Source organism: Aplysia californica, unplaced genomic scaffold, assembly GCF_000002075.1.
Source record: "Aplysia californica isolate F4 #8 unplaced genomic scaffold, AplCal3.0 scaffold00043, whole genome shotgun sequence".
Lineage (NCBI taxonomy): Eukaryota > Metazoa > Mollusca > Gastropoda > Aplysiida > Aplysiidae > Aplysia > Aplysia californica.
Window position 1 is genome coordinate 175177 of NW_004797313.1, and position 12367 is coordinate 187543.

Consider the following 12367-nt stretch of genomic DNA (forward strand, 5'->3'; position numbering starts at 1 on the left):
CAAATTGTTAAATTTACTATTTTCAAGGCCACCTCTATTCTCACCCCGGGTGAGAATATTTATAGCGCAGACGAGTCTTTTGGCTATTCTCACCTGGTGTGCGTTAACCATTAAAGCCTAGATCTAGGCCAACCAATTTTGCGTTCACCCTGAACCACAAAATTCTACACTGTGGTAACAGAAAAATTGGTACAATTCTGTGCCGTGAGCTTGTACGTTCCATTGCTACTGTTAGCCTAAAAGCGTACAAGTTTGTCTGTGGACAGTGGAGAGAGAGAGGAGTAGCGCGAGAACTCCCGGGCAAAGCAAAATGGCGACCCGCGTAGTTTGGCTTGATTCGAAAAGTTAAATAGCCGTAGCATCTTTGTAGCCAACCAAATTAATTTACTTTTGTGTTTTAACATCATTTTTTAACTTTATTTTGGTCTATTTGATCGTCCACACCGATAGACAGTAATCAGAAAGAGACAGAGAGAGAGAAGAGGGGAAGAGTAGATCTTGCAAGAACTTCCAGGCAAAACAAAATGGCGACCCGCGTAGTTCGGCTCGATTCGAAAAGTGAAATAGCCATAGCATCTTTGTAGACGATCAATTTAGCTTACTTTTGTGCTATAACGTAATTTTTTCTTTGCTTTTATCCATTTGATCATCCACACCGATAGAGTATTCCATAATAGGAGAAACAGGTCTTGTTTCATACCGGGTGAGAATAGCCAACGGTGGCAAGTCTCACCCGGGGTGAGAGGTCGATCGTATTTTTATTCTCACCCTGGGTGAGGATAGCCACTTCCATTTTCAAACATCAATTATAACTCAACTATTATTGATTTGCGACAAAAATGAAGACCATTCGTGTTACTCGTGTTTAGCATGCAAAATACTACTAGAAAAGAAGTCGTGAACAAGAGACGGGTGCTTAAGTAATAAAAAACCTAATTTACTAAATCTAGAATTGTACTGTGCAAATTGTAGTGTCGATCAAGTGATAAAGCTAGATTATCTAGATCTAGATCTAGATGACTTTAGAATCTATAGATTCTTCCAGGAAATCTCTATAGAATCTATCTAGTCTAGTCTAAAGTTCTAGAGTACTGTCTGTCTGGGTAATCCGCCCACTTCTACGTTTAGTCGCATGTCATTTTGGACATGCGACTAAACATAGCAGTGTACCTGAAAAAATTCTTGAAATAAGAAAAGACCAGTACTATGTGGATGCAGTATTTGAGTATTATGGACTCACCAACGCTAGCACTAAATAGAACAATATACAGTACAGTCCACTGACTAACACCAGTCATTGTTACATCATTGTACTCCCACAGGTTGCCCAACCCACCCTGGGTGTTTCCATGCCCTCCTGTAGCATCAATATGACCGCTGCGCTTGTGCCCAAGTCCCCTCTCCCCACTTTGCCAATATCGTCACCCTCTCCTGCAGCCTCATCAATAGCCACCCCAAGACAGTGGCCAAAGAAGACGTTGAATTTGATTTCCTCAATAACATCAGGATCGAAGAAAAAGATGAGAACAAGCCTGGAGTATGAACAGGTGCGCTTAAATTTTGTGTAATGTTTGTTAGTTATCATATGTATATTATATCTGATGCGTCGTGGTGAAAACAGGCGCTTGTCAATTATAATGAAATCAAAGAAATTGGCATTTGTCTGGCCATTGGGAAATTTTTTTTCGATTTTTTTTGTTTGTTGCTCAAGCAACACCTTTTATGTCCATTTAAAAACACATTTTTCTGTGTGGATGTTACTGGAAAATGATGATTGAAGGCACAAAAAATGTAAATTTTCAGTTTCCAAGGACTCTCTCTCAAACTATGAAAGTAACATTATAACTTTAGCTGCCACTTCGTCACTGATTTTACCTCTGAAATGAAGCGACCCCCACCAACTATCTGTACTTCTATTCGAGATGGATTCTTTTTGCACCAAAGGTAATAAGGCAAATAAGATGATACAGTAACTCTTATATGCCCGCAAATTGACGAGCGCCTGATTCCACCACTTTGTAACACATTTTGTTTTGACAGTGACTTTTTTATTAAAGTGCAAATTTTTTTGCACACGCCATCTTTTGTGTGCAAAAAAGGTTCAAAGGCTTTAGCATAGGTCTACTACACAATTAACAATACAATATAAGGTTTACCTAACGCTAACATTCTTTTGGATACACTTACTTACCACATCTTGGAGAGGAATGCCCAAAAAAGTCATGATTTTGTTGGAGTAATTAGTTTTTATTTTAGTTACTAAATTAGCAACCATTAATTTTGACCATGTGGTTGGCTGTGTGGCCAAGGCTGATATACACCGTTGGCTAGAATTTGGAGAGGCTTTTTCAAGTAGTTCACAATTGATTTTATGAATAATAATATTCACAATTGTTAGTAATTCTTGAGCTTTTTGTTGATAATGAATCAATTCAGGATGTTTATTACTTTCCATTACTTCACAGTCTTACCACTGCCAAATCAAGGTAGACTAACGCAACACAAATAGATAATTTTTAAATTGTTTTTTAAAAATGAGAGACAACAGGAATTAAGTAAAAAATATGAAAAAATAGCACTGAAAGTAACACTAGTAGCACACCTTTGCTGATAGCTATCAAAGTTTTGCAGTTCTTGTGTCCAGTATTACGTGTGTTGCTACAACAGAAGGTACTTGGGAAGGAACAAGTTCTGATAGATGTTTAGAAGTTTAGGTAAAATGTCTGAAAAACAAGGATGGAAATACAGTTTCTATTGGTTTGAAATTGCTTTGCAGGTTATCATTCTTTTCCCACTGAAAATTTATGTAAGTGTATTATCCCACAGTGCTTTTCAGTGCAAAATTTTCTTCATAATTGAATTGCAAGTCTCTCTCTGCATATGTGCTTCATGTTCATGATGGATTGGACTAAGGTTGTTTCTAGGGTGTTATTTGTTCCTATCAAAATAATGAATATTGAATATCTCACACCGATGGTGTCAGAAACATAAAGACCAACTGCAAAATTTTTTTAAACATGATTTTTTTACAATGTTCCAAAGCAGGGTCAAATACATCATCTCTATTATTAAATTGCTCATTGAATTTTTTAAAGCGTTTTTCTGTTCATTTATGCTAAAATTGAGTTGAAGTGGTCTTGTATTGTTACAGTTTTTAGCCTTTCCTATAAAACAGGCTTCCAGGAAGATATCCCATCTGTGTCCAACACCACTGCTGCTTTTCCACTATGGCAAAATGACTTAATAATAAAAAATATTTGTGGAGTCATGGAATCAAGTTTTAGGACATAAAAATGTACCAGTACCATTCGTCAAAGTGAATATCATGCATTACTTTCAAGCATGGATGCTCATGTTTGTTACTCCATTGTTATCCTTTTGCCTCAGATGTTATTATTTTTACAGATGATTTCCAAACTCAAGACCCTTTCAAGGAAACAGCTGGAGCAGTTGGTTTTTTATCTGAGCAAAGAAATTGGAAGGCTTGAGGAGGAGTTTCAAGACCAAACTTCAAACCAACTTGCTTCACCAAAAACTCAGAGGGCTGTCCACCACGACAGTTTCAACAATGATGTCAACTGCTGTCACAAGGGAAAGGGAGACAGGAGGCAAAAATCAAAGTCAAATCAGAGTTGCAATGTCTACAATGATGTCGAGGTCTCTCATGCAAGAAAAAGAGATTGTCTCAGAAAGGTATTGCCATTCAATCAGGGTTTGGTTGGGGTTTTTTTTTTGGTTTTACTTTATGTTTATTTTGTTTTTGCTTGACATATTCAGTGTTTGGTCAAAAAAATTTAATTGAGATACATGTACTTTCCTACTCTGTGTTACTAAAGAGTATTGTACTTATTGTTGTCTTTGATTGTTTCTTTGAAGGGGGAATTGCTGTCTTTTTGAAGGGTCAGTGTGAATATGGGTATCTTACTATTATCTGTATTAGACAGGTTGTCTCTCCTTTAATTTGGAATTTGCTTATTGTTAGCTAGGTGCTATATTATGGCCCCACTTGTTGCGGGCCTGACGATAACTTTAGGAAAGTGAAAGTTCTTATCAAAAGAAGTCTGAATTGATTTTATCTCATTTTTCCTTTTGAAAATTTTGTCTCAGCTTGACATCTTGTTGTGGGAAAAGTCCTCTCTCGAAGAAGATAAGTCATCAGATTAGTGTCCAGTGTGGCGTTGTTCTTCAGAACAAACAAAAGTTAGCTTCACAAAGACTCCTGGCACACTTTAGTCCTCTAAACTTAAGTAGCCTTAGCTATGAAAATGGCTGTATATAATCCACACATTTTAAAAACTGTCTTTAGCTTGTTAAACAAAATGTTAAATGAGCAGATTGGATATTTTCTTTAGTAGTTTGTTTTGTTGTTTGCTTGTTTTTTTAATTTTTTGTTTCTTCAATGAAAAAACCCTGGAGATCAAGGCCAAGGAATTTCTTTGTAATATAGTTTTAAAATTTTTAGTGGAGCTGCAATGCTTAAAATAAGAAGGGAGAAAATTGGAGATATGAAATTCTTTTGTGTTAACAGGAATGTTAATGGGTTTGTTTTAAGCAAAGTCTACCGTACATCAATTGCTTTGGCACCATCAGGCATAGCATGTGGAGCCCCAGGGCCCAGCAGTTCACATGCTCACCTTTTTTAACATCTGTATTCCCTCACTCACTAGGCATACGTACAATTTACAGGGATGTACACCCACACTGACAAACACATTCTTACACTTTCATATATGAATTAATACTCATGTAACATGTACACACAATCGCTCACTATTTCAAATAGGCCTACAGGCATGCAAGGAAATTATGTACTTCGACTACTTGTACTTGTACACATGTTCACATCAGTAAATAGACACGCACAGAAACCAGAGCACAAACCCATACTTGACTCTCCAACCCACTTACATGCGTGCACTCAAATATAATGTAAGAACTGTGCATTTAAAAAACATACGCGCTTTCATAAGTACGAACACCCAATGGGTTTTTTATTGACTCACAGATGCTAACAGTGACATGCACTGGCACACATATGTGCTGTTAGCTTCTTGCAATTCTCTAAAACTTTCTATTTGACCTATCTCAAACATGTCTGGCCACATTATCCTCTCCTCATTCCCTTTTTTGGGGTGATGGTATCCCAGTTTCTGCCTCCCACCTAGGAGTGAGTGCAAAACATGCCACGAGTCTCTATACATGTGTGTATATTATGGATTAGCTCGGCTCAGAAAACAGGGAATTTCCCCTCCTGTACACGGAGCAAACACTGTCAGATTGTTGTTCCTTTTATTATCTTTTTTTTTTTGCTGTTTGCTAACTCTATGTTGACTCTTGAGATAGTAGCTGAATGTCTGATGTAAAGATATCAGGGGGAATAAGTGATGGTTTATTTGATCTTGATAAAGGTCAATGATTTCCACAATACTGTCTGTTGAATTTTTGGAGAAATGAAAATAGAAAACAGTTTTGCAAACTGTCTTCTTTCTTTCAACTGACATCTTTTTTTATTTCATTGTCATATCACAGATTTTTACGGGTAGTCCATGCCGGCTTTAGGCACGGTCATCGGGAGAAAGCTTAAGCGTGCTTAAAGCCGAAGCGTGCTAAGTGCGAAGTAGACATAATCCAGAGATTTTCATCTAGAAAATTCCGCGTGCTATTTCCCTTTGTTTTTAAGTAGGCCTATAGCGGTCCCGCAAAAGTGTGCGCTGTTATTTAGACACCCGGCATGGCAGTTTTTGTTCGCTTGTTTGTTTTTGTTTTGTGGTCGAATGGGAAATGAAAACTTAATTTAGACGGCCAGTCACGATACAGCACACTAGGCCTACTGTAACACACTGCCTGTGCGTACCAATCCCCGCTGTGCCACTCATAGCACCGCCCTCATCCCACCTCGTGCATGATACACAATCAGGATTAATGGATAGCGAGGGTCAACAAAGGTGAAATCGCAGCCAGCCTCCCTTTCTCGTCTCCCCGACTCTCTTTGTATTTATTTTTTGGTCGTGTGTAGCTTTGCCCAGGCCTAGGCTAGATCCTATGTCCGCGCACACGGCTGTGTGCATCTCTCTGCCTTCCTCTCCGCCCGTGTGAGTGTGTGTGTCCATCACTTGCGTTCTTTGTGTTTCTCTTGACACACTCCACTGCTGCGATGTAAACTGTGTTCGAACTTCGATGGGTCATCATGAAAATATTGACTGTCTTGTAAATGAAGCGTGCTTAAAGCCGAAGTTACCGTGCTTAAAGGCGTGTAAATTATATCGCAAAAATTCGGTATGAGCCGTTTAGTGTGCTTGAGTCTGAAACGTGCTTAAGGCCGGCATGCTTAAAGCCGGCACGGACTGTATTTGAGTGAAGTGGTGACTTTGATTGAAGTTTAGCTTCAATTTTTTTGTGTTCTTCAGAAATAGGTCTTTGAAGAATGATGCACCCTCAAAGAGTTCTGCTTGCTATTTCAATTCTTTTTTGAAAGAAGTGGGGTTTTTTTCAAATAATCCTTTTGAAATCATTGTCTAAGGATTACTCTGTTTAGAATTTCGAAACGGCTCAACATGTCCTGACCATAAAGTACAAAATGACTCCTCAGTGTAAGACTGTGTCATACGTCACTTTGCTTGATGGGGTATGCGGAATCTTGCACTAGGCAGTGTGGAAAACATGTTTGATGGAATAAAATAAGGGAATTAGAATAACCAAATTTCTAGAACTGAAATTTTAGGTCAAATTGTTATGAGGCTGCAAAAACATGGTAGGTATATTTAGAATGTCAAGGTCCATGAGCATAGTTTGCTCTTGTGGTAATTTTTTTAGATACAAAAAATGTAGCCATCATTTGGAATATTACTATATTTGGAAATACTATCGAACCTGCCTTAACAGAAATCTCTCTCAGACGGAAGCTTGTCATGACAAAATCTTCCCACTCCCCCCTTTCCCCCTTTGATAAATTCCTCTTTGACTACCTCTATAGAATGAAAACTTGCTCAACCTGGAAACGAAAAGAGAAGTTCCTTCCCCGTCTAGAGTTTTTACCTCTGTCTAAGATGGAAAATATTTTGCCCGCTCAGGGCTGATTTGAAACAAACCTCCCAAGTTTGGTTCCATCAGATCTAACCTTTACGTCATGTCGCCAGGCTAGGAAGGGGGATAAGGGTGTGATTTGAAGGTAGATTTCACCCCATTCATGTGAGCCCTGAATGGTGCTGATGGGTGTTCAATCATTTCTGTTGTTGATAGGTCAAATTATGGTCCTATAAGAAGCAAGCGCTGGGGTCAATAGATAAGTAAGACTGATGTATGCCATTATCGGAGAGGTTTGGATAGCACTTGAGAGACATGACGTTTTGACCACTGTTTGCCGATTGGACAGGCGACCCTTGGTCCCTCCACATACTTCTGGATTCCCCATAGATTCCTGTTCAAGTTAGAAAATGTTTAAGACAGAATTTTTTTCAGGTTTTCTTGCAATTCCATCTTAGCTGTCCCCGTCGTTTTATGCAAGAAAAATTCTGAAATTATACAAACTGAGCCCAAAAATGTGAAATTATGCAATTCTGTTAATTTTAACAAAGAATGATGAAGGAAAATAATCAGAAATTATTCAAAAAATGATATAATTTTGCAAAATTATGTAGGCTACATAAAACCACGGGGGACAGTCTTAGGCAGGTTTGACTATAGATTTCACTGTATGTCAAAATTATTTGAGAAGATCATAACATGATAAATAATATATAGGAAAATGTTGAAGTATGTGTGTTGCAAAACATAAAACACAAGTGTAGTATTTAACATATTACAGTATTTTGTCACTTCCATTCCACTGATTTTTACCTGAGAACATGGTGCCTGTATCTCTTCTTTATTATGAGATTCAAACTTTCCTTTCAGGCCAAAACAGAGCTGACTGCATCACACCCAGAGGCTGTTGCTGCACTGGACAAGTCAGTTGTGAAAAACGCTGCCATTTGCTGTGTGTCAGAAAGTGGAGATGCTTCAAGCGACATATGCACAGAGGATTTATTTATAGTTAATGTTGAACTTGACGGAGCTTCACAGCGACTTCAGAAAACGAGTAAAATCAAGTACAAAGAAAACTGTGATAATCCTAATCATGGAGTGAGTCTCATCTCTCCAAAGACTGAGTGCGATGCTATTCTTCAATCTGCGGAAGACCGTAGCGAACAAATCTTTAATGATAATGGTGTTTCAGCCTTACCTACAGGAGGCTCCTTTGAGTCTAATGAGAAGTGCAAATGTACTTCGTGTGATATGACGTTCAGCACAGGCAGTAACTGTCGTCGTCACATCAGAAATATTCATGGTGGGCAAATGTTCAGCTGTGAGATATGTGGCAAAGTGTTCAGACACAAGCACAACCTGCAATCTCATGCCAAAGTTTGCCTTGAACACAGCGCTGCTGTGTGTCCACACTGTAGTAAGTTAGTGAAACCAGCCAGACTGAAAGCCCACATGCAGAAAGTTCATGAGAACCCTTGTTATACGTGCCAAATATGTAAAAAAGGTTTTCTAAGACTCGAATGTTTTGAAGGACACATGAACAAACATGACAATAACACACCTCACAAATGCTGCTGTGGTAGACAGTACAGGTACCTTAGCAGCTTGTATAATCACCGCAAGTTCTGTACAAAATTGGCTATTCCATTACATCTGCAGGCACAAAGTTCACCCTCAGACAAAGATCAACCATTTCCTTTCATCTGTGAGACATGTGGCTGTTCATTCAAAAGACTGAGTTCTTTGAAAGACCATCGTTTAGCCAAACACAGTCATATGCCATACACGTGTACCTTGTGCCAGAAATCTTTTACCTGGAGACCTTCATTTAACAGGCACATTAAGAAGTGTACCCAGAAAACTGATGCTCAGCAGGAGGCGTCAAAAAGTTCTACACATGTTGATAGTAGCTCCCGTTCTCTGTTTGTTTGTGTATGTGGAAAGAAATATTTTTACCGTCAGTCTCAACTGCGACACCAGAAAAACTGCTGGTATAAACTTCAGCTTAACGGTTCTGCCTGTCAGTCTCACGTCATAGGGTAACAGCACACTACCTTAGAATTACTAAGCATTATCTGACATTTTGGGCTGTTTTGAGTAAGAAACGAAATTTTCAATCTGCTCTATCCAAATGAAAATCGTAAGATTATTCGGAGCCATTATCAAAATATTCAAAGAATAGCAATCGAAAAAGCTTAGCCAAGTTGTGAAACTCAAAATTTTTTACTTCAAATTTCTCAAAACTAGTTACTTAGCAGATAGAACTTTGTAATTTTAGAGTAGCTAATAGTTGATACTTTCTCTGCCCATTTTGAGAATGTCTCTGGCTCTTGGAAGGATTGTGGGATAATAGAGCAGCTCTGGGAGTAAAAAGGGTTACGTTTGAATATCTGTGGCTCTTTGGAAGGATTATGGAGCAAGTTTTGGAGTAAAAGAGTTAACTTTGAATGCGCACCTAGCTTATGCTCATCTCGCTGTTTACCGAACATAATTGACCAGAGAATTGACCAGAGATCCAGAGACTGCCTTGGGAGTGACAGGATTAAGTTAAGGATATAATATAAATTACATTTTATCCCTTCATTCTCAGCCACATATTTGACCAAGGGGAAATTGAGGTGTCAATGCTATGCTAACACAGTGACCCTACAATGTAAAACTATAAGTATGAGTGTCTCTTTTTCTAAATATTTAGTAGAGCCATGAAATAGCACAGATAGATAGAACAATATATAAGGCAACGTGGTGGAATCAGGCTCTCGTCAAAATAATCAAAGTGAAGAAACTTGCATTTTTCCACAGGTTTGTGAATTTTTATCAAATTTTGTTTTTTGGCTCAACACCTTTCATGCCCATTAAAGAACTAATTTTTGTGTGGATTTTTCTGAAAAACGATGATTAAAGGCTCAAAAAATGTAAATTTTCAGTTACCACGGACTCTTAAGCTAAGGAAATAACTAATCTTTGGTGGCCATTTTCTCACTAATTTTACCTCTGAAAACAAGTGACCCCCACATCCTTCTTTCGCAAATATCTCGACTTATATTCAAGATAAATGGATATTTTTTTCACCTTTTTTAAATAAAGAATAGTGAACAAGCTTTAAGATAATACCAATAACTCTACATGCCCAAAAATTGACGAGAGCCTGATTCCACCACGCTGCCTCACAAATATAACCTTTGCTCTCACCCACTGAAGAAAGTGTTGATATGGTCAAATGTTCCTTTGGAGTCAAGACTTTTGTCTCCAAACTTCTCCCTTGCCATGCACTTGCTGCCCAATTTCAATACACTCACGTGAATGAAGTGATAAGAAGTATTGAAGCCTGTGGAGCAAAAGTCTTGGGTATTGTTTGTTTATGACAACTGTAGGGTGAACCAATTGGGTTTTTTTTTTATGTTCCCTAAGCAGAATTCTTTAACACCTTGGATTGTACAGTGTCCCACAGATGCACCAAGACTCCTTTTTCTGTTGTAAAACACTGTGCATTTGCTTTTAAGAAAATCCAGAATAACTGGGTAACTGAGAAAACACAGATCCTGCAGTTTTACTCTCGAAGTTCTGATTCAAAAATACCAGCTAGATGGTCAGATCTTTGTGACTTATATGGCCCTGAGACCAACACACTTGTCAAGCAGTCCGGCGTGACAAGAGCTTCTGTTTGCCCGAGTAACCTCGAAAAACAAAAAGTATCCCTTGTGCTTGATGTTTTCTCGGGGGGCACTGCAGCTGCTTTCAAGTCATCAAAAGCTTCAGCGTCATCATGGAAAAAACACAGCGCATATATTGATGAAGTTTTACAGTTCTGGAAAGTATTACTAAATCACCAATCCAGAGTGTGAGACTCCCGAGATGTTGACAGAGCTGTACTGTAGTGACTTGTGAAGACATTCCTCTCAAATTCTATGATTGTGGGCTGAACGAGCCCTACAAATGAAGGCTTTGTCAACCCCACGAGTGTAAAGTCTGACGAGGGATGCTTTTATTGATGTGTGTCTTTACCTGTAGTCTACAAGCTTGGATGTCAGTCACCAGTGGGTAACAATTGGATTTTTCCGCCAGGATGACATCGAAAAGCACTTCAACAATTTCCGCATGTCGGCAGGTGCTAACTACTAAACCACTGTGGAGGATGTCGTACATACCCATGCCATAGACCTCACCAAGTTCATGTTGGCAAATGAGCCAGAAATAGGTCTTTAAAGTCCCAACATGTCTGTGAGTACTGAGAGAGAGAGAGAGAGCGAAAGAGTGTGTGTGGTGTGTGTGTGTGTGTGTGTGTTACTGTGTGTATGTATGTGTTGATGGATGTGTGTGTGTATGTTTACAGAGCCACTGCAAATTTCTCTTTGTGGAGATCAATAAAATTATAATCTTACTTCAGTTTTTCCTTGTGATACTAATCTGTGTGCATGTGTCAGCTCTTTCTGTTTTGCATTTGATGCATACCGTATTATATTTCATGAGATGGGCATAGTACTGTGGATGCCCCCAATACCAAAATCTGTGGGACGCGGGAATTTTTTTTGGTTGTAAAGCTGAGTTTTCAATTTTGAGAAGTTGCTCAAATCAGAGATAATTCACTTTTCTTTCAGTTTACCGCTCTTTTCAGAGTACCCGAGTGGCGTCGTTGACCTAGTGGTCAGGCTACTGGACTCTGAATCGTGAGGTTGCTGGTTCGGGGGTTCGAGCCTGAGCTCAGTCCGACCTTGTGTCCTTGGGTATGGCACTTCATACGAAATTCCCATTCGATCTTTTCGGAGATGGACGTTAAACTCTGAGGTCCCGCCTCTTAAATAACCTAATGATGTTGATATGGGCGCTAAACCCAAACACTTTAGGCCTACACTTTACGCACAAAACATTTCCGAAAGAAAAAAATGAATCACCCGGTAGACTGGTTTTGGCCCAAAATGAATATGAAGACAATCACTTAATGGCAATGACTATATAATTTAGAGGCATTGAGAACGATGTCTATTACATGTAATACGAAAACAGAGCTGGTATTGATTGATTGTAAACGACTGTCATTTCTTTTTCTACGTCTTTATCGGTGGATGGTGGAGGACACCACTGATAGGCCCTGCTTCTTTTCTTTCCCCAATTTGTTCATGTCGCTCTCTTGCTTTTCCTTGTCATTGCGGGTGGTTGGAGGGTGCCATAGGTAGGTTCTACTTCTTTTTTTTTTCCTTTTTTTTTGGTTTGACATCTGCTGTTTCTGTCTGTTTGTCTTACTTTTCCCCTGCACTAAATATCATCATGTGCGGGTGGTTGGCGGGTGCTATGGTGCGGTTTGCTCCGTCTTTCCTATCAAACATCTATCGTCCCTATCTCCCCT

General features: G+C 38.9%; 1 protein-coding gene across 1 annotated transcript; it reads left to right on the forward strand.

Annotated features, from left to right (window-relative positions):
• The first annotated feature begins 742 nt into the window (after window positions 1-742).
• LOC101862562 (zinc finger protein 761) lies at window positions 743-9803 on the forward strand. The gene is made up of 3 exons (XM_005092236.3): window positions 743-1547; window positions 3406-3693; window positions 7894-9803. Exons 1-3 carry the CDS (start codon window positions 1350-1352, stop codon window positions 9064-9066), a joined length of 1659 nt encoding a protein of 552 aa, XP_005092293.1. The 5' UTR covers window positions 743-1349; the 3' UTR covers window positions 9067-9803.
• Window positions 9804-12367: the final 2564 nt, after the last annotated feature.